The sequence below is a fragment of the Lolium rigidum genome, chromosome 4 (genome assembly GCF_022539505.1).
Source record: "Lolium rigidum isolate FL_2022 chromosome 4, APGP_CSIRO_Lrig_0.1, whole genome shotgun sequence".
Classification (NCBI taxonomy): Eukaryota; Viridiplantae; Streptophyta; class Magnoliopsida; order Poales; family Poaceae; genus Lolium; species Lolium rigidum.
Window position 1 is genome coordinate 271,725,833 of NC_061511.1, and position 21,817 is coordinate 271,747,649.

General features: G+C 46.6%; 2 protein-coding genes across 2 annotated transcripts; one reads left to right on the forward strand and one right to left on the reverse strand.

Annotated features, from left to right (window-relative positions):
* Positions 1 to 1,635: 1,635 nt before the first annotated feature.
* Positions 1,636 to 4,809, reverse strand: LOC124648782 (lipase-like). The gene is made up of 10 exons (XM_047188490.1): positions 4,743 to 4,809; positions 4,298 to 4,368; positions 4,114 to 4,179; positions 3,965 to 4,012; positions 3,802 to 3,869; positions 3,531 to 3,603; positions 3,291 to 3,452; positions 2,320 to 2,514; positions 2,077 to 2,165; positions 1,636 to 2,000 (listed from the first exon to the last, which is right to left on the reverse strand). The coding sequence occupies exons 1-10, from the start codon at positions 4,807 to 4,809 to the stop codon at positions 1,808 to 1,810; spliced, it is 1,032 nt and encodes a 343-aa protein (XP_047044446.1). The 3' UTR covers positions 1,636 to 1,807.
* A 3,148-nt stretch (positions 4,810 to 7,957) lies between these two features.
* LOC124707757 lies at positions 7,958 to 9,924 on the forward strand. Its single transcript, XM_047239441.1, has 4 exons — positions 7,958 to 8,050; positions 8,151 to 8,303; positions 8,722 to 8,973; positions 9,485 to 9,924. The coding sequence occupies exons 1-4, from the start codon at positions 7,958 to 7,960 to the stop codon at positions 9,725 to 9,727; spliced, it is 741 nt and encodes a 246-aa protein (XP_047095397.1). The 3' UTR covers positions 9,728 to 9,924.
* Positions 9,925 to 21,817: the final 11,893 nt, after the last annotated feature.

Here is a 21,817-nt window from a genome sequence, read left to right on the forward strand (position 1 = left end):
CCATGATGTCCTTAATCTCTTGGAGAAAGAGACATTTGTCTATTTCCGCTTGCGGGCCATAGACCCCGGTGAGCCACCAACCGGTCGCCCCCGAACCGCCAACTCTAGCCGTGATGGCATTGTTGGAGTAGTGAGGGTTAGACAAGGAAACAACTGCAGATTTCCAGGCCAAAAGAATGCCACCTCGAGTGCCATCGGCAGGGAGGAAGAAGTAATCATCAAACTCCCGACCGAGGCAACGATCCACAGTCGCTCGAGCGACCACTTGCAGCTTAGTTTCGAGAAAACAAACCACGCTCGCCCCCGAAAGACAGACCACCTGGTAAATCGAATCACACCGCGCCAAGGAGTTTAGGCCACGGACATTCCACACCAATAAGGAGAAAAACATGTCTGACATGGTAAACAACAGGAGGTCTGGGTACAAGTGAGAAAAAGCTCAAACAACTACATCCACGTCTCCCTCCTCGACCACAGGAAGCACGTTTGGCAACCAGCCAAACAGCGCCAGACACGCAGTAAGGTGCTCAGCCGTCATGGGCTTCTCCTCGAAGTAGCGCAGGTAAGCCTGGAGCGTCTCCTCGCTGATCACCTCACCGTCCCTCGCCAACTCCAGCTGAACCATGAGGGTCTTTTGTTGCTGCATGATCGAGGCTCCCGACGAGAAACGCCCCGCCACACGAGCACTACGGCGAACCACCGAGGGAGGGGGTCTCTTGGCTCTTGGCTTCCTCGCCACCGGACGCGGGAGCAGCGCTGCCTTCTTGCGGCGACAGCGCTCACGGAACACCGCAAGCGCACAGCTGGTGTCCACGGAATCTGAGCCCACCGGGGTCGAGGGCACCACCGGCGTGGAGGGCAGCGGCGGCTGCAGCTCCGGCTGCGCCTCCTCCACTATCTCGCCGTCTTCGATCTCCACCACCTGCGACTCCTGCACCTGCCTCGTCACCGGCGGCGAGGCCCGGGAGAGCTCCACGGTGAACATCGACATGGGAGATTGCAGCCACATCCCTCTCCCCTCGAAGGAGTCGTGGAAACAAGAGGTGCTCGAGGGGGAGAGCGGGCCTGTAGGCGAGAGCACCCCATCCTTCTTGCCTTTCGGCCACCACCACGGGTCGTCGTCTTGGATCGAAGCAGAGCTCAAGGGACTTGGGCGCGACCGCACAGCCGCAGCGCCCAACTGGATCGCGGCCGAAGCCGCGTCGGCCTCCACCGAAGATGGAGCAGCACGGGGAGATAGCGGCGGGCTCTCCACGATCGCAGCCTGGGGCGGCGCTGAGCGCGGGGCCTCCAATCGGACAGGGGGTTGCTCCCACATGGGCCAAGGCCGGACATCCACGGTGTGGCCCAGCGCGACCCTCCGCTCCGGCCCGCCCCTCCACCTGCGCGGCGGCGCGTCCAGACCACGTGCGCCCGCAGCAGAGGCACCAGGCGGCTGAGCGCCACGCTGGGCAGAGCCACCGCGGCCACCATCATCATCTTGCCCCGGCGCAGCATCATCTTGGCGATCATCACGCCCGCCACTGGCCTCGGAGCGGCTAGCCGGGCGAGCCTCTCCTTCAACCCGCACGATGTGCACGGTGGCCTCGTACTCAAGTAGGGCCACCTCCTCAGGCACCAAAAGAAGAGAAGATATATACATGAATCATGTTTTGTACATTGCAGAGGCACCCTCACCAAGGATAATTTAATCCAGAGAGGAGCACGTGTGTGTGTATGTACATGAGATAGTCCTTGGACTGCCAATGAGCAAATTATACTTGCAGAAAAGAACAATCACAAGATTTTCCTGCCATCTCGAGCCTGTTTACAGTGCACTGAGTTGCTGATCAACTGATAAACCGGGCTGCTTCGACAAGATGATAGTACCATCAGGAGCACCAATTTTGTACCTGAGCATATTGCCATCAGTGACGATCCTGCATGATCCCCGCGACTCGGAGTGCATGCTGATGCCAAGATAGTGGAGATGGTCTTGCACGCTGTTACCACTCACAGACCTGGATAAAAGAGCAATGTTAGGATGAAAGAGCAACAGCTGGCAAAGAGTTCACAAAAAGGGCAGAACGTAGGGACCTGCTGCATGCAGGGTCTTCACCAGAATCGTCGCAGATTTGCTCAATCGGGTATACTAGGCTATCGAGTCCGACATTATGTACCCATACCTGAATATATATGTGAAATGCGCCGGAAAATCAACAGGAGACAGTTAAACGAGGTGTAATTTTCATCACGTCTCTCAGAAAAGTATTAACATCAGGTGTAAGACTAGAGCTCTAGTAGTGAGCAAAGGTGAAAGTGAAACAGAGCAATACATACCTCTCGAGGGAAATGATGGTAGGTTTTCTGTGGGAAGTAGTGGTAGTACGGAGGTAAATGAGGCACAATATCGTGTTCGTTGGTTACTCGAATTGCGTTTGGCAGGTATTTCTTGAAGTGGGAAGCAAACACAGCGTTACCAATCCGAGGTTGCCCAAATGTCAGTAGCGTCACGTCCTTCAACCCATAGTTGACCTATAAGAACACGCACATATATATGTTACCATGGTAGCTAAATCAGAAGGACATGTCATCAATTATTCAAGACAAACAAAGAAAGATTTAACTTATACACAAAAAAGAAAGCTAGAATTGATGCTTGATGCAATTTTTCACATCTACGGAAGGTGTAAATCCACTTTAACTGTCCAACGGGAACAACACATCAGCTTCTTCTAGGATTCTGGCATTCCGAAGAACAAGCACATAAATTATACGATCAGCTAACGTTCTCTTAGGTTACACTTGCTGGGATTGCCAACAAAATATGAGTAAAATGCAAAGAGAGTGCAGTCTGAGAATTGTGTAGTTAATTATGTACTATTGACTTGAGTTTCAGCTGATGTTAGAAGTTCCATTAAAAAAACTAAGAACAGAAGAGGATCAGGATCCCCAAACAATGCACCCATTCCATTCAATACAGCTTATAGTAGAATTTATGGAAAGTAGAGAACTGAGTGCTAGCTAAGTGGCAAGGCTAGCGAGTGCGCAGCCAGCCCACCCGGGTCCAAATCCCCACCTAGCTGTAATTTCGCTGGGTGGGGCAGACTAAAAACCGGGTTATCATCCATAGAGTCTCATCCTACCTAACAACGTATAACCAACGCATGGATCATTCCCCCGTTTGTCAACGTTTTGAATTTATGTAAAGTACAACTTCTAAACAGAGAAACTTCGGCTTCAAAAAAAAACAGAGAAACTTCCAAAAGAAACAGAAAGCATATCTTCTTCAGACGAATATTAGTACTCACAATAAGATCAAGGGCGCAAAATGAAGCCATGGCCGCTCCCATGGAATGCCCTGTTACCATGATGGGAACATTGCCATACGCTTCCATGGTCTTCTGGATGCCATTGATGACTCCATCACGCAATGTTGTGTTATGATATGCAGAATAAAACCCACTGTGCACCTATAAACAGATAGATCACAAACATTATATAATGTGCAAGAAGCTGATTCTCCTCACAAATACTTTAGCCATGCTGACCTTAGCTTCAGCCATGCCTGGATAGTCGAAATCAAGTTGTTTCCAAAACAAGTCTTCTATCCAGTTCTGGATGCTGAGAAAATGGAGAAGCAACATAATTACATAAATATAACAAGATGTAGGCTGACAAATTTATTTGATCGGCAAGACTTCAGATATTAATTATTTAATTTAAGATGCTATATATCAAATTTATATGATTGACTAGACTTCAGATATCAATTTAAGCACATAACTTGACACTTATAAGGAAGAGATATAGAAGAAGTACCTGTTCTCTTGAGTGCCTCTAAATGCAACTACAATAGCATTCATGTCACTTGCAAAACCAACGTATGCCTGGTTCATCAAAACTATGAACATCAATGCAAAAGAAGAGTAATAGTAGTATACTATTAAAGGTTAAACAGAAGATCATGGATAGAGGGAGCAACCTCCAAACAATTCTGCACATCGATGATCAGCTCTATCATCTCAAACCCCTGCATCATAAATAAACTTAATCAGCCATCCACACAAAGTAAGTTACATACGAATGGACCAAGGCAGATAAGAAGATGCAACAAGCGGTGAGGATGAATACCTGCGTCAGGTCATTGCATTTTTCACAAGTCCAGGTAAATAGTTGCGACAGATCAGTAGTATAGACCTGCAAACAGCACCAGGTTCAATTGATAACCACCCAACATTACGCTCGAAATCCCAATGATTCATCTTACACAAATCGTGAAGAGGAGGATGCTAAAAGAGAAGGCAAAAAGACTTACTGCTGAAGTGTACTCCGCAAGCGTCTTGGCGAGAGTCGAGTTATATACCGGGGCTGGTTCGTCCTTAAGTTCTGAATCAAGAAAGTAGAGCCGTCATGAGAATACAAGAATGCTTTCAAACAGGGTACAAACCAAGAACCTCTGCTGGGTACGACAAGCACATCCTAAATCGTTTTATGTGAGCACATAATAATGGATTAATAGAAATCAAAGTATGAAACAACGTTGCTGTGAACTAGTGATCAGATAACAACTAGGAACTAATGTGTTCTCCTAATTCGCAAACCGATTCTTGAACATAACGAGCACATTGCCCCAACCCGAGGCAAAATCAACCGGGAAACAGGGTAGGTCCGCAACCCATCCTCATAGGGCTGAACTTGCAGGCAGCAATTAGTCCAGGAACCAGGAAGGTATGTTCCAAGGCAAGAAAAGGTTGCCGTACCTCTCCCGGAGCAAAGCAGCAGCAAGCACATTAGGACCGCGGCCTGCAGCCACCGCCGCCGCTCCATCCCGGCCTAAAACCGCAGCGCGAGAACGCAACGACCCGCCCCCCAGATTCAGCGCGCGCTTCGCCGCCGGAGGCCGAAGCCGAAGCCGGCGGGAGAAACTTTTGGGCCGCTCGAGCGAGAGGGGATCGATCGATCAATGATTAGCGGGAGGAGCGCGTCGGGTCGGAGTCGCGAGAAAATATTCGAGTTGGAGAAGTGCAGGGCAAGCGAAGGAAAAATATTTATAAGTGAAGGTGGAGGGGAGATATATAAATAAAATAATATGCGAAAGCTTAGACCAGTCAGATTACGGTAACGCGTTTGATTACACACGCCAAAAAATTAATTAGGCCCATGGCGTGCTAAGGGCAAATACATCCTCTAATCCCTTTTAATTGACTTAGACTTGATACAACTTGTACTAAGTCCAAATCAATTAAAATGGATATGAGGGAGTACGTTCTTTTTTGCCTAGTTAAAATAGAGAAGATGAGAGAAGATAAATAAGCTCTAGCACATACTCTTAGGCCATGTATAATGGTAGAATTTTTTTTTTATCTTAGCAATCTATGTCACCTAGGAAAGACACTAAATACAAATGTTATTATCATCCCTAACAATAAATTAGAATAACTTAAGTTTTAGAAAAAAATTGTGTTGCTAAAGAAAGGTAAATGAGAGATCATATCTTAGTTAGCTAAGGACAACCTTCTCTTTTTTCAATCTCTTTTCTCCAACTAAGCAGATAATCAACATGGCAACCGTAAGGAAAGGCTCACCCCATTGTATATGTTTTTAGACACCTTATGAGAGTAAAATATGGACCATGTATTCATGAAGTAGTACTATCCTTAAAAAAGATCTTTTTTTTCCTAAATACAAATATATCTGTAGCTAAAATATGCTTATATACGTTCGTATTCAGATTAAGTTGAACAACTTTTTTAGTGACCAAGGAGCTATAGGTTAGTTATAAATGACATGAAATAGCCTGCATGTTTGTTTTGCTCTAAGCAACATATGGTTAGATTGTTAGGAAAGCAGTGACACCTTAACCTATTAGAGATCGAACTTCAGATTTAACACTAATGATATCTCATGAAAAGACAGAACATTGTTTTAGTGTGAGACGATGTCTTCGTTGACAGCAAGGCGTCCACTTTATCAATCTCAAGACCCACTCTCCACTTAGTCTTATTTGCGGTATAAGAGCAAGTCCAACAGCACCCCTATATTTTCTCTCATATATCTTCATATAGGGGACACCTCTAAAAAGATTTTTCCCCTATATTTTTCTTCTTTCCAACAGCTCCATGTAATTCCTCCTCAATGCCATATTCACATGTATTTTAATAATGTAGAGCCCACATGTAAGATTTATAACAAGACATAAACATGGGTTGGGGCATGTATAGGGGACACCTCCACAACCCCAATGCATAGGGGAGAGAGGAGGGTTAAGTTGGGGACACCAATATTTAGGGGAGGCTATAAGAGAGCTGTTGGAGCCATGTTTTTTCTTCTTTCTTCTCTATGTTTGTATAGGAGTGGCTATAAGGGTGCTGTTGGACTTGCCCTAAGGAAAAAACTTCCCTAAGGGCATCTCCAGTGGGGCGACACATTTCGGACGCCCAAATTGTCCGCGGGCGTCCGTTTGCATCGCCTCGGACGCGAAATTGACCGCGAGGCGAATTGTCCGTTTGCGTCGGGGGCCACCCCCAACAGTCCGACGCATTTTGGACATCCCACTTTTTTGTTTCACTGCTCCTTCTTTTCCTTTTTGTTGAAGAACTCCCCAATTTGTATGAATGAGCAAGTTCAAACGCGAAAACAACTAGCATTGATTACTCGAATCGAACAAGTTCAAACATATTTAACATACAAACTAGAGAACAAATTTAAAAACAAAGAAACTATAAGTTAATTCTTGGCCTTCTTGTTAGAAGGCCCTGCCTCGTCGTCCTCAGTCCTGCGCCTTTTGCTTGTCACCTCCTCGTCGGAAGAGGAACTGCCGGACGACGCGTTCGTGGAGGAGTTCCAGTCGGACGAAGTGGCGTATTCATCGTCGTCGTCGGTAAACGGACGACGACGCGCCGCCTGCGCCCTGGCCTCCTTCCTTGCCGCCGCCTTCTCGTCCGCCGCCTCCTACGCCTCCAGCCGGGCGAACTTGGCATCAGAATCCTCCTCCTCCTCCTCCTCGCCATTGCTGCCAACGGCGTCTCCGTCCTCCTCCTCCTCCTCCTCCTCCTCCTCCTCCTCCTCCTCCTCCTCCTCCTCCTCTTGGCCATCGCTGACAACGGCGCCTCCTTCCTCGTCGACCTCCCTCGGCGTGGATCCAGGGTCGCTGGGCGTCGCAGGCGTTTCCCACCAATGCCGCCATCCCGGCGGCTTGCCCTCGCTCTCCGAGTCCGACGGCAAGGTGTAATCGCTCATGGCGCCTGGCTAGCCGGTGTTGGAGAAGAAGAAGATTGGCTGGCGGTTCGACGTGAATTACATCACGCGCATGGGTTATATTTCGCAGGGATTAATGGCGGCGCGTATAATGAAGAGGCCTGCGGTTGCTCTTCCGCGGCGGTTCGGCGCTCCATTCCGGCGGTTGACGGGTTGATCGACGCGGTTGCCACTCCGTCGGTTGACATCGGCGCGCTTGCTATGCTTTATTCGAAGCCGATCGAGCCAGGGTCGCTGCCAGGCGGGCTCGTGGGGGAAGCGAGCAGACGCTAGACGCAACTACGTTCGCGGAGATGCAAAAGTGCCGCATATTTGCGTCGCGTTTGCGTCGCTGCGAACGTCCTAAACACGATACGCCTCCCCGCTGGAGCAGGATGCAGACTATTTCTGATCCGCGCAGACGCAAACAAGGTCGCACAGCGACTACGTCGCCCCCCGTTGGAGATGGCATAATAAGTCACCATCTCCATGACGAATTTCCTTTTTTATACGTCTCCGTCACGAATTAACGAGATGGGGAGGTGTGACCGACTCCCCAGACGGGCCGGGTCGGCCATCCGGGGGAGCACTAGTGCGATCCAGGCTCTTCTGAGCTCTGCCACGTGGCCCTCACGTGGACCGCGCAGGATCCAAATCCTCCGACACGAGCAGTTGCGTAAGCTTCTTCTGCGGTCGCGGGGAGCTCACTCATCAGAGCAGAGCGGAGGGGAACAGAGAAATGGAGCTCTCGCCATCGCGGCCGCCGTCGCCGGAGGGGAGGTGGGCCGACCTCCCCGACGACATCGCCGTCGCCATCGCGTGCCGCCTCCAGGTGCGCGCCTGCTACGCCTCCGATTTCTCTGTGTACATACGTAGCCGAGCTTGCGGTTTGCTCGTTGACTGGCTGGCTGGCTGGCTCGACCCCTGCGCAGGAGGCGGACGTGTGCGCCCTCGGCGGATGCTCCCGGTCCTGGCGCCGCGCCTGCGACGCCAACTTCGTGTGGGAGGGCCTCTTCCGCCGCCGCTGGCCGGCCACCGCGGCGGCCGTGGCGGCCGGAGGAGGGGCAGGGGCTTCACGCGTGCAGGTACTCCCTCATGTCCTTCCCCAGCTTATTTTTATGGCTAGGTTCACTGTCCCAGTGGCGTATCTCCTCGATTTAAGGCGTGGAACCTGAGAAATTTGATGTAATTTGCACACTCTGGTACTCTATTAACTGCTTAAGCTTTAGTATATGATGATCCTTACCCAGGGCTTTTAGGCTCCGCAATTCTGTTTCCTAGGAGTATCCATGGTCTAATTTTAGGCGTATCCTTTTTGGTTCATACAATTTAAACCTCTAGGGCCCAGTTCTTGTGTAGAGCCAATATTGATGAACTAGTGTAACCTTGGGATCCCTATAACCTTCCACCATTGTATTTCTCATCCTATACTCAGCTACTCACTTCCTTACTACCAAAAGCATAGCAGGTTGACCTTACATTTTGGCGTGGCTTGTACTGTAGGGATGGAAAGCTCTCTACATAAATCACCATGGAAGAACTGCCGTGGCTGTCTCTAGGGTGGTTGAGTTTGTGGAGAGCAGCTCGCATGACGGGTCGCTTGAAGCTGAGTATTATCTGAAAGCTATGTCTGATTTGGCGTTGATGAAGGATATAGGCTTTGTCAATGTCCAGTTCTTCTTGCTTTCAAGGAATCGCAGCGCGATAATAAATCTGATTGGACTGCACTACTCCATTGCATGCTTGCATATGCTGGTGAGTTATGCATTCCGGATGTTCTCGTTTAGCTTTCCTTACCGTTACATGCTCTCCATGCCCCAAGAAACTTACACCACTTGGTTTATAATTATGGTATTGCTGCAGAAAGTTAATGGAACCATTTTTCTATCGCTGTTCTTGAAATGCCATACCTTATTACTCCCTCCGTCCAACGAAGACTGTCTCAGATTTGTCAAATTTTAGATGTTTCTAGACACTAAATAGCATCTAGATACATCTAAATTTTGACAAATCTCAGACAACCTTCGTGGGACGGAGGGAGTACATTGTATAGAGAGCTATGTCATTCAGATGCCAACAGACTTTGATACTCCACTCAAATCTTTAATCTTATGTCTCATCCAGAAGTCAACATGGTTAGATTCAGGGTGTCTTAACTCTTGTAAACGTTTTCTTTTGGTTGATAACATCCGTTCTTACTCGAGTAATCTTACTAAGTTTGATATGCTCATAAAATGCGGTTTTGACACACAATTTTTTTTTCCAGCCAAATGAAGTAGAGAAAGCACTTCAAGCTTGCCAGGTAGCAGAAAGGAAAGTGTGTGTGAGCTTGCTCAAGCTTGGTAGGTGGTTCTATGGTTTTCGGTTGCCTGACGAATATGAATCGCACAAATTTTCATTGAGTGGGCTGACCAGTGATGAGGGGGCAAAAGTTCTGGTCATTCTTAACCGTGGTGCTGTTCATGAGGTATTTCGTCTCCAGATCAGTTTGCTGGGCGCAAATAATTGAGCTTAAAGTATGCAAAACATATGTACATGGCTTGCTGGGCTTTCTGTAAATATGGTATGATCATCCTTTGTATTTTGGTGCCCTGGTGGTACTGCTTTGATGTAAATGGCCAATAGAGATGGATGAAAGTGTGAAAACTATGCACACTTCTTATGTAAATAAATAATTGAATCGCACAACCTTGTACACATGTTGCTTCTGTTCAGTGTGTGATGTTCTCATTTCTATATATATGGTCTATATGTTCATTAACTTGCTTTATGACAGAATATCTCGTGCGAACATATATATTGATATATCGAGCTGGGTTACTTAAATAATCATAAACTATGTGAACTCAAAACAAGTTGAAAATAACCAAAAGATTAAATACAGACTATAGAAAGAATATTTGAAATATGGTGGGGTTATCATCATCACTGGGAAGCCCATGATGTGCATAATAAATTGGATGAATTAGACTGAAATTCCTGGAACACTACACTCTGTTCAAGCTGAAAGAATTGGAGTTCATAGTTAAGGTTGTATCACTCAGATTGCTGGTTAATAACTTTTATCTAAGGCCGGTTTTGGGTGTCCGGAACGTAAGAACTGGCAGTAGCAGAGCACTACCACACTGATGGCAACAAACTGCACGTGACTTTGACAATCCTGATGTTCTTTTCATTGCCACTTTCCATAGAAAGTGACGGCATGTCAATCCTATCTGAATGCAATAATTTTTAGGCAGTGCAAGAATTCAGATAATGAGAGATCTTATACCAAAATAAAGTGTGATATGGGTTGATGAAAAGGTTGTTGCACCCAATGAACTAGATGAGTGAGTACATCTTCATGGATCTCCACTAGACTAGTTTTCTAACTAACATTCCTGAATCTGTATACACTGCAGAAAATCATACAGAAGAGAAGTACTCAGGAAAGGATCCCTGTCTGGAGAGTTTACAGAGGTACACCAAAGTCTGAGATTCCGCGGGGAGAAAGAGCCTAAGCAAAGAGAGAGAACAATGGATCGCAAAGCAAATGGCTATGTACATCAATCGGCGCAGAGGCTGTGGGCCTTGCCTCCTAAAAAAAGGAAAAAAGAGAATAGCAAATCAATGCTAGCTTAATACTGACGATTATCTTGACTGATTAATAGAAACAAATGCTTGAATGATGGTTTTGTCCAGAATGTGTATTGTATTTTTCAGATTTGTGTAGAAGTGTAGAATCCTTGGTCTAATCTTGAAGTATTGTGTAATGTTTGTTCTTGGTTAGTTCTTTCCTACTGGAACTTGCACTAGTAGTCATTACGACGTCCATCCTCCTGATGTAACAAAGGTAATATCACTGCTCTTTTCTGTTGCTTAATTGCATTCTAGTTGTTCCTGTGCTTCTCTGTTGTGATCATGTAAAAATATCTGAAGGAAAAATACACAGAGAGGGGAGAAATAGAGAGAAGGGAGCATGAGACAAGTCATAGCAACATAAGTTACTAACAAATTCCATGATACCTACTTTTCCCCAAAGGTATCAATTCAGGCTACAGATGGAGATGGGCATCCTAATATATCGACAACATGGCTTACACTTTTAACGGATCCTACAATTCAGTAGAGATTATTCATGAACTGAAAACCACGAACCAATGCCTGGCCCTGCTCCCATGAAGAACCGAAGCTTTCTCCTGGTAACCAGAGATCTGCAGGGAGACTTGTTCACCTCAGCAGCACGGGTAGATGGTGACGGAGCGCCGGCGTGGCGGCGTGCAGAGGAGCATCATCACCAAGGCGATGACGGCGGCGACGAGGAGACCCATGAAGCTGAAGCCCGCCTCCTCCTCTGCCTCGTTGCTGCAGCACATCTTGCCCATGGTAGCCTGAGCTGAAAGGCAAGTTCCTTTCTACTTGCTTGTGCTAGCTACGCTGGAGATCAATGGTGGTTAGAAGGAGAAGAGAGGCTCCCTGGCAGTGGTATGTTTCTTCCTTGTTGGTCGTGATCTTCGCTTTAAGGAGGAGTGGAGTGGCTAGTTGTTGAGGCATCACTATCAGGTCATCAATGATGCCATCCTCCTCCTCTGCTTGCAACTCTTCAGGGATGGAGAGAAGACAGCTCAGAGCCTATGCTCACACCCACCAAGGCCACTCACACTGGGATGAAAACTGTTAGGCTGGTCAGCTACCCACACAAGTATATCTGGCAAATAGATCTGGCCTTTCTCTCTGTCTTTCTTTCTGTATGGAATGTTCAGTTCAGATAGTTCTTCAGCTTTCCACCGTCACGGCCGATCTCGTCGCGGTCATTCAGTGGCGATTCGGTTGAAAATTACAGGGACAACAATACCTGATTGCGATGTATGTACATGGGTGAAAGCTACATGATCAAAGCAAGGGTATTCTGATATAATCCAGATACAGTTCAGTTTTTTAGGCTTTTGATGGCTACTTTGTTGTCCGTCCATGATGGCGACGCTGAGAGCTACCTAAGCCGGTGAACATTTTGCTGATACCTGCGTCTCTCCGTGTGAATGTGAAACACATCTCCATCGATATCTTCATCTTTGAGGGGGTACAGATTAGGTGGTGCCTGTTGCGTGTCGGTGACTTGGACTTTCTGAGGATTGGGGAAGAACTGAAGAAGGGTGAAGCAAGTGGCATGTGCCATGCTTTGGTTTGCTGCTTCGTCGGGACTAGAGTACAAGTCAAGCCTGAAGTTTTTCTTCCTAGACAGGATTGCTTCCTGGCTCAGCTAACCAGTGTTTCGTTTCAGCTGGAAACCGTTTCATTGTCAAGATTGACACTGCTTCAAATGGCCGTTCTCTTGTTCACTTAGAGCCAAAATATGGTGCTTTCGTCTATTGACCGCATTTAACTTATTTACTGTTTTTTTCGTGAGTGTCCACAAAATATTCTAAGAGCACCATTTTTTTCTTGTTTGGAATTTTCACCATTTACAAAATTTCAAGTATACATAGTATTTTTCTCTCTAATATCTAGCTTTCCCCGAAATTTTCAGATTGAGATATGCGTTGCCATGGATCCGGTCATGATATGACTTACATACAGGTGGCTCGACATGTGTCAGTAAGTAGTACCAAAAAAGGCCCCCAAAGAATAAGAGCGACTCTAGCGGACTACCAAAAATTTAAGCCTCTACAAAATTTAAGAGATCTTGAAAGCCGTGAGCAAATTCAGGCTCCCTAAGCTTGAGCCTCTGTTTTTTTTTTTTTTTTGCATTGTCATATCTTCGATCGTGCAAGCTCAATTTGATCTAAAAAATCATCCCAGAATTTTTAAATTTTGTTATTCGGACTGAATATAGTTGAAAATTTCTCAATTACATATCCTTAAAATTTTCAAATTCAATTTTGACCAAAATTTAGAACCTATAATAAAATGAAATACACATCATATAATCACGAATGTTCATCATTATAACATATAACATCATCCATGATTAAAAAGCATATGTAAAAAGGAAGAAAATCATCCAAACGCTTAGATAAGAAAGTTCAGCCACATTGCTCAATGCTATGAGCATCACACATCCCCATTGCCGTCGTCGTTGACATTATTTTTTTTATTTTTTACCTGGACGTTGACATTGTCACTACCACCCCCTCCAACGTGAGCTGGTGCACTCCTTTAGACATATGGTGGCGCACGCGCACCCCAGCCCCACGTATCCTCGACGCAAAGATCTTTCCGAGTGATCTTCAAAACCACTTGCTCTCATCCATCACACTTGAGTCCATCATCATGATATTATTTTTCCCGAGTCTCGCGTTGTTCATCTCTACTCAAAAGAAGTATTGCATGCCTCCATAAGGGCCATTTACTCCTCTTGCCTCTTCAACCTAATCTTCATGTCCTCATTGCCTCTATATGCGCATCTTACTTGTCTTGCCTATAATGTCATCCAAATCCTTGTTTTGATCATCTCTTCTCCATCATGGCACCCATCTTCGCTTCTTGATTCAGCCTGTCCTTATCCATATTCCTTACCTCCGGCCTCCATCCTTGAGCTTCGAGTAGGAATCCTAGTTCTCCCTTTATCATCATATCCTTCATCCACGTTTCTCATCATCAACATCTCCATGTTCTTGAGATGATGGATTGGTGGAGCCTCTTCGAGCAGCTCCCAACAATGGTATAGGGTGAAGCTCTTGCCTTTGTATCTGGCCATTTGCTGGAACCTAGCCTAAATCTACTACAACCATGACATCAAAAAGCGCATTAGCATATAATGGTTGCACGAATGGTACATCACAAAAGTATGTCATAAGTAGAACTCACATGATCTCCCGGTTGTTTCTCATAAATAGAACTCCACTTTTGCAACACATGCTGACATATTGCAATTGTCGACGATCATTGAAAACCTATGTGAGAGAGACTTAGGGTTCTTGGGTGAATGCGGTCTTGGTTTTATGACGGTAGTGATATGAAATTAGGTGCTAACATTTGGTGTCGGTCTGATCAAAGGCGGTAAACCCTCCGTAAGCGTTTGTCAGAGTCGTACTGAAACACTACTGACGCCAATGCTTTTGAAGTGGAGGCCTTAGCCTGGCTTTACATATAAATCCTAAAACGGCAGAACATCCAAACACGGTTTAGTTCAACTCTTACATCAGCACACTGCCGTTGGAGACACCCATACTAACACACCAATAAGACGAAAGGATTACACATAGCAACAAAATCAAAAGGTGAGCACAACTAAGATTGCCATAAACTTGCATATAGGCTCCTTAACACTGCCTTCACATCCTGCATTGCCTGCTTGTTACCACGCTTGCTAAGCAGCCTCCATTTCTGCAAATATATGACCATTTTGAAGATGCAATTAGTAGGTTGCGAGATGAATATGTTCTCCATAGTATTTTTTATAACATTCCAGAGGGTCCAACACAACACGTTAAAACAAGTCCAATCAATTCTCCGTGATCGACCAGCCAGGCGCTGAGACAATGCTATAAGTTCCTCAGCCCCAGCCGGATTCTAGTCGCACTTAAGCATTTCCCTAATGCAGGCCCACATATATTTGGCCAGATGGCAATGAAATAAAATGTGGTTAGCCCTTTCCTCCTCGTCACAAAGAACACAAATCCCATCCGAGGGCCCATGTCTCCTTGTGAGTTATCATTAGAGAGTAATCTACCCTTAATCATTTGCCAAAGAAAAATCTTAATCTTGGTCAGGATCTTGGCGTGCCACACCTCCTCGAAGTGAACCACAAGAGCGCCATTACAAAGTTGTGATACATCAAACCAGTGGCGAAGCAACCCGATGCCTCTAAGGACCATGAAATCACATCAACATTCGCATTCTCGTGAACTGTTGCCAACTCATGAGAGAGGTTGTCCCACTCAACATTTTCCACGATGCTAAATGTTCGACCAAAGTGAATGGCCCACTGGCCATCCACTCTAGCCTCCCCAACTATAAGGCTTGGGTTCTCACAAATGGAAAAAAGGACCAGAAACCTATCCCTGATCGGGCCCCTACCCAACCAACAGCCAGACCAGAATAAAGTAGCCAAACCATTGTTAAGTTGATGGCGTGCCCCAAGCTTGAACATGTGTTCAATTTTTTGTAGGTCATTCCAGAACTGTGAGCCATTCCGAACCAGGGCAGAAAAGATGTCACTGTTGCCTAGGTATTTAGCCCTAATAAGATCAATCTACAACCCCTTGTCATTTTGACTGGGCTTTCAGATCCATTTGGTTAGCAGTGCTAGGTTCACGAGCTTAGGATTTATTATTACTAGGCCACCTAAATCTTTAGGACAATAGAACTTCCTATTCTCCCTGGCTCGCTCCCAAAAGAATCGGCACCTTGTCGTGTCCACCATAGAGTGGTTCCCATCATACATCTTGTAGATACTGAAAGTTCAGAGATGGTAAACCTAGAGGGGGGGTGAATAGGTTTCTACAGATTTTAATTCTTTCTTTGCAATATTAGGCTTTGCGGAATATAAAGGTGAGCCTAATGCAAACTAGGTGAGACAACCTATATGAGGATACAAGTAAGGGCGTGTTCGGGAACCGTCCGGTTTCCCCAAATTCGTCGATTCTACTCCTCGACCGCGACTCCGGCGTCTCTGGTGGAGCGATAAACGTTCGGTGTAGCTCCTCCTTTCCTCCATGCTGGGAGCCCATTTGTGCCAGCTGGCCCAGCCGAAGCCCAGTTCATCCTGGGAGCTCTTGCAGCCCATTTGGCCGGTTAGGCATCATTGCTTCATTTTTCCTTTTACTGTGCGCGATTTATTTGCACAGAAGCCCCTAGATAAAAATGGAATAAGCAATCGGGTCAACTGGGAACTCTGATATTGTGCGCGATTTGATGTACAGAGAGTGGCGGAACTGCTGCTGGAGGAAGAGATAGGGGAATCGGTGGCCGGAAATGCTGTTCTTGAATGATTTCGGGGACACGCCGGAGCCGCTGATTGATGAGGAGATCAGGGACATGGGAGCTTGGGAACATGGCAGCCAGAACTTGTGCTGACGGACGCGATCTGGGCAGGCCGAGGGGCGCTGCTGGATACGGGCGACCTCGGCTGGGGACTCGCAAGGAAGAAGGCGACCTCGAGGGGCGGATCTAGTTGGAGGAGGAAGAACGACGGGGTGGCGTCGGCGGCATCGGGAGGGAGATCTGGTCGCAGCCACCTATGCGTGCTTGCGGGCGAGAAACAAAACAAAACGTTTTTCTGCTCTATTCACTTGGCGGTGGCAGTCTGGTCGTAAATTGAACTGCTCCGCGTTTCTCAGATCCGTGGAATTGCCAAACAGATGCTCCAAGGTTTGTACACAGTTTTGGCTCAGCTCTACGGATCTAGCTCCGTGGAGTTTTTACGTTCGGCACTGCTCTGCCCAGAATTTTGGAGAAGCTGGAAGTTGGGCTGTTGCCGAACACGCCCTAACTCAAGCACGAAGGCTCTCACATGCAGTTATATCACAAGTAAGGAGTTCTGTTAGAGATAACCGATAGCACGCGGAGACGAGGGTTTATTCCCGTGTTCCCTTCATTTGAAAGAAGGTACGTCACGTTTGGAGGGTTGGAGGTCCCACGAAGGATTCCCCACGCCACGAAGGTTCACCCTATTCTCCGGAGCCTATCCCACGAAGGAATAGCTCACTCACTTGTGGTAGACTTTGAGGTAGCCTCCAAACATTCACAATCTTGTCAGGAGCAAATCCACAGCCCGGATGCTTCCGGACCACTCTTGCCCACCTAGGGTTTCCAAGGAACCCTAGAGAGCAAGTTTTTTGATGAATACAAGGGGAACAAGATTTTGCTTGGTGGAGTGGTAGATCAAGGCCTCCTCTATCTTTTCCCCGGAGGGATTTGAGTTTGGGTGGAGGAGGAAGATCTGAAGGATTTGGAGCTCAACAATGGAGTATGAGAGAGAAGTTTCTTGAGCTTTTGCACTGTGTTCCTTACCCCTTCAAGATGGAAGAAGGGGCTTATATAGGTTTTCCGGAAAAGTAGCCGTTTCTAGCCGTTTTTCACTTCGGACTCGAGCCACCCGGTAGCTGACCCGGTAGTACCGGGCCACGTACCGGACTGCCCGGTAGCAGCACCTGTTGGAGATATGACCAAGAGGCAATAATAAAGTGGTTATTATAATATCTTTGTGTTTATGATAAATGTTTGCATACCATGCTATAATTGTATTAACCGAAACATTGATACATGTGTGTTATGTAAACAACAAGGAGTCCCTAGTAAGCCTCTTGTATAACTAGCTTGTTGAATAATGGATGCTCATGGTTTCGTGATCATGAACATTGGATGTTATTAATAACAAGGTTATGTCATTAGTTGAATGATATAATGGACACACACCCAAATGAGCGTAGCATAAGATCAAGTCATTAAGTTCAATTTGCTATAAGCTTTCGATACATAGTTGCCTTAGTCCTTCGACCATGAGATCATGTAAATCACTTACACCGGAAGAGTACTTTGATTACATCAAACGCCATTGCGTAAATGGGTGGTTATAAAGATGGGATTAAGTATTTGGAAAGTGCGAGTTGAGGCATATGGATCAATAGTGGGATTTGTCCATCCTGATGACGGATAGATATACTCTGGGCCCTCTCGGTGGAATGTCGTCTAATTAGCTTGCAAGCATATGATTAGATCATAAGAGATGATATACCGCGGTACGAGTAAAGAGTACTTGTCGGTAACGAGGTTGAATAAGGTATGGATATACCGATGATCAAACCTCGGACAAGTTGAATATCGTGTGATAAAGGGAATTGGCATCGTATGTAAATGGTTCAATCGATCACTAAAGTCATCGTTGAATGTGTGGGAGCCATTATGGATCTCCAGATCCCGCTATTGGTTATTGCTCGGAGAGGAGTCTCGACCATGTCTGCATAGTTCGCGAACCGTAGGGTGACGCGCTTAAGGTTTGATGTCGCATAAGTAGATTCGGAATATGAGATGGAATCCGAAGTTTTTGTTCGGAGTCTCGGATAGGATCCAGGACATCACGAGGAGGTCCGGAATAGTCCGGAGAGTAAGATTCATATAAGGGAAGTCATTTTCCGGGGTTCGGGAAAAAGTCCGGTGTTTTGACCGGAGCTTCTAGAAGGTTCTAGAGGGCCACCAGTGGGCCCACCACCCCGGGAGAGGCCACATAGGCGCCACATGGCATGGTGGGTCCTGCCCACTATGACATGTGGGCCCAGGCCGGCCCACCCCTAGAGATAGAATCTATCTCTAATTTAAATGGTTTAAATTTAGAGATAGAATCTATCTCAAAATTAAAGCGTTTAAATGAAGAGATAAAGGGAAGACTTGGGGGGAAGACTTCCCCCCCTTGATGCGCCGGCCAAGGAAGGAGGTGGGGCCAGGGGGAAACCCTAGGTCGACCCCCCCCCTATATAAAGAGGGGAGGGGGTGGCCGGCCACACCACCTCTCCTCCAACCCTAGCCGCCTCCCTCTCTTCCTCCTCCATACGTTGTGCAGGCTTAGGCGAAGCCCTGCAGCAATTCTTCTTCTCCACCACCACCACCACGCCGTCGTGCTGCTGGGATTCCGTGGAGATCTACCACACCTCCGCTGCCCGCTGGAACGGGGAGAGGAAGGGGCTTCATCGACACCGTACGCGCGACAGAGTACGGAAGTGCTGCCGGATTGCAGCACCGGAACGATCGTCTACACCAACAACGAGATTAATCTCGTAGGCTTTGGAATCTTCGAGGGTTAGTCTCATCTCCATCTCGTTGTTCAGATCTCATAGATTAGATCTTGGTTTTTCCATAGATTAGATCTTGGATTTATTCGTCTTTGCGGTAGGAAAATTTTTGTTTTCTATGCAACGAACCCCATCAGCACCCGGTGGACCGGGCTGGCTGCCGGGTTCCCTTTGCTTCAGTTTCTTATGTCAGTCCGGTAGCAGCACCCGGTGTACCGGGCTGGCTACCGATATTTCCGGTAGCATCACCCGGTGTACCGGGCTGGCTGCCGGAATCTCGTGGCTTTGGCTTCTCCTCTCAGTCCGGTAGCAGCACCCGGTGTACCGGGCTGGCTACCAAACTTTCCGGTAGCAGCACCCGGTGTACCGGGCTGACTACCGAATTTTCCTGGAGCTTCAAAATTAGTTCGTCTTCTCGGCACTTCTTCCTCTCAGCATTTTTGGTGTGCAGATTATGTGTATATGTGGCTTTGGCAAGCACTTCTTTAGAGACAAACGGTCAACACACCATCATAAGTTGAGAGCAACAATTGGGGGGTCTCTCTTCACCTCGCATCCTTGTGTCCGACTACAAGACCTTTCTTGCCACCTTGCATTCCCATATGTGGACTAAAACCTGTGTACATACTTATAGATACTATTACTCCACACAATAGCACATGTGTCATTGTTAACCAAAATAATGCTTACAGATACACATGTGTCAAAAGTGGGCAGACTGGAAAGGAAAGAGTTAGTAACCTCTAATTTAGCCACCGAAGACAGTGATGTACCTTGCCAATGGTCAACTCTATGGCCAACCGGCTCCGTCATCAGTTCCCAATCCTTCTGACAAAAGCGCTTAGCACTAACCTAGGTAGGTAATGGGGAAGGAGTTGAGCTTGCAGTTCAGTGCCTCTCTTGATGGCCAACACTCTAGCCTCCCCAACTATAAGGCTGGGGTTCTCACAAATGGAAAAAAGGACGAGGAACATATCCCTGATCGGGCCCCTACCCAACCAGCAACCAAACCAGAATAAAGTAGCCAAACCCATTGTTAAGCTAATGGCGTGCTCCAAACTTGAACATGTGTTCAATTTTTTGTAGGTCATTCCAACTGTGAGCCCTTCCGAACCAGGGCAGCAGAGATGTCATTGTTGCCTAGGTATTTAGCCCTAATAAGATCAACCTACAACCCCTTGTCATTTTGACAGGACTTTCAGATCCATTTGGTTAGCAGTGACATGTTCATGAGCTTAGTATTTATTATTCCTAGGCCACCTAAATCTTTAGGACATCACGCAGTGTCCCAGTTAACCCAATGGAACTTCCTATTCTCCCCGACTCCCTCCCAAAAGAATCGGCACCTTGTCTTATCCATCATAGAGTGGTTCCCATCATACATCTTGTAGAGACACATGCCAAAAGTGCGCAGACTGGAAAGGAAAAAGTTAGTAAGCTCCAATCTAGCTGTCGAAGACAGAGATTTACCTTGCCAATGGTCAACTCTATGCCAACCGGCCCCGTCACCAGTTCCCAAGCCTTCCGACAAAGGCGCTTATCACTAACCGGTAAACCTAGGTAGGTAATGGGGAAGGAGTTGAGCTTGCAGTTCAGTGCCTCTCTTGATGGCCAGCAATCTAGCCTCCCCAACTATATATAAGGTTGGGGTTCTCACAAATGGAAAAAAGGACGAGGAACCTATCCCTGATCGGGCCCCTACCCAACCAGCAGCCAGACCAGAATAAAGTAGCCAAACCATTGTTAAGCTGATGGCGTGCCCCAAACTTGAACATGTGTTCAATTTTTTGTAGGTCATTCCAGAACCGTGAGCCCTTCCGAACCAGGGCAGAAGAGATGTCATTGTTGCCTAGGTATTTAGCCCTAATAAGATCAACCTACAACCCCATGTCATTTTGACTAGACTTTCAGATCCATTTGGTTAGCACTGCCAGGTTCATGAGCTTAGTATTTATTATTCCTAGGCCACCTATATCTTTAGGACTTCAGTCCCAGTTAACCCAACAAAACTTCCTATTCTCCCCGACTCCCTTCCAAAAGAATCGGCACTTTGTCGTGTTCATCATAGAGTGGTTCCCATCATACATCTTGTAGAGACATATCTCAAAAGTGGGCAGATTGGAAAGGAAAGAGTTAGTAAGCTCCAATCTAGCCGCCGAAGACAGTTTACCTTGCAAAGGGTCAATTCTATGGCCAACCGACCGTGTCACTAGTTCTCAATCCTTCCGACAAAGGCGCTTATTACTAACCGGTAAACCTAGGTAGGTAATGGGGAAGGAGTTGAGCTTGCAGTTCAGTGTCTCTCCTGATGGCCAGCACTCTAGCCTCCCCAACTATAAGGCTGGGGTTCTTACAAATAGAAAAAAAGGACGAGGAACCTATCTCTGATCGGGCCCCTACCCAACCAGCAGCCAGACCAGAATAAAGTAGCCAAACCATTGTTTAGGATTTTTTATGTAGAGTATATTTGGTTTATAAGAAACTTTCTCATTAGATATTTTGCATGTAATCCCATATATATTTTTTTTCACTAGATCACTGTTCAAAATTTTCATTCGTTTCACTGCCAATTCTATGTTATGCAACCAATTCCTCGGAGAAATTTCTGCTGATCCAAACAGGCTAGTTCTTATATTGTAGATTCATGCGGTTTTTGATTTATGCAAAATTTATTTGAGCGTGTCATCCCTATTCCAGATTTCTAAATAGGTATAACTACGAAGCCCTCCGTAGAAAAATGGATATCGCCGGCCGGCCGGCACAACCATGAGCTGCCTAGGTTCTACGGCCAATGTATCCAGTCGAACCCGCGGGCAAGTCCAAGCATGTTCCCAAAGGGATGCACACGAGCACGGCACATGTATTCTTCAAAAGAAATGCACATCCACCAA

What these genes read in the sequence shown, in the direction of transcription:
- LOC124648782 (XM_047188490.1), bottom strand. Translation starts at nt 4,809, where the DNA reads ATGGAGCGGCGGCGGTGGCTGCAGGCCGCGGTCCTAATGTGCTTGCTG. An exon ending in CAGGCATGGCTGAAGCTAAG is followed by an intron (nt 3,453 to 3,530) that starts GTCAGCATGGCT and finishes ATCTGTTTATAG; the next exon opens with GTGCACAGTGGGTTTTATTC. An exon ending in GAAGACCCTGCATGCAGCAG is followed by an intron (nt 2,001 to 2,076) that starts GTCCCTACGTTC and finishes TCTTTTATCCAG; the next exon opens with GTCTGTGAGTGGTAACAGCG.
- LOC124707757 (XM_047239441.1), top strand. Translation starts at nt 7,958, where the DNA reads ATGGAGCTCTCGCCATCGCGGCCGCCGTCGCCGGAGGGGAGGTGGGCC. An exon ending in CCATCGCGTGCCGCCTCCAG is followed by an intron (nt 8,051 to 8,150) that starts GTGCGCGCCTGC and finishes ACCCCTGCGCAG; the next exon opens with GAGGCGGACGTGTGCGCCCT. An exon ending in TTGCATGCTTGCATATGCTG is followed by an intron (nt 8,974 to 9,484) that starts GTGAGTTATGCA and finishes TTTTTTTTCCAG; the next exon opens with CCAAATGAAGTAGAGAAAGC.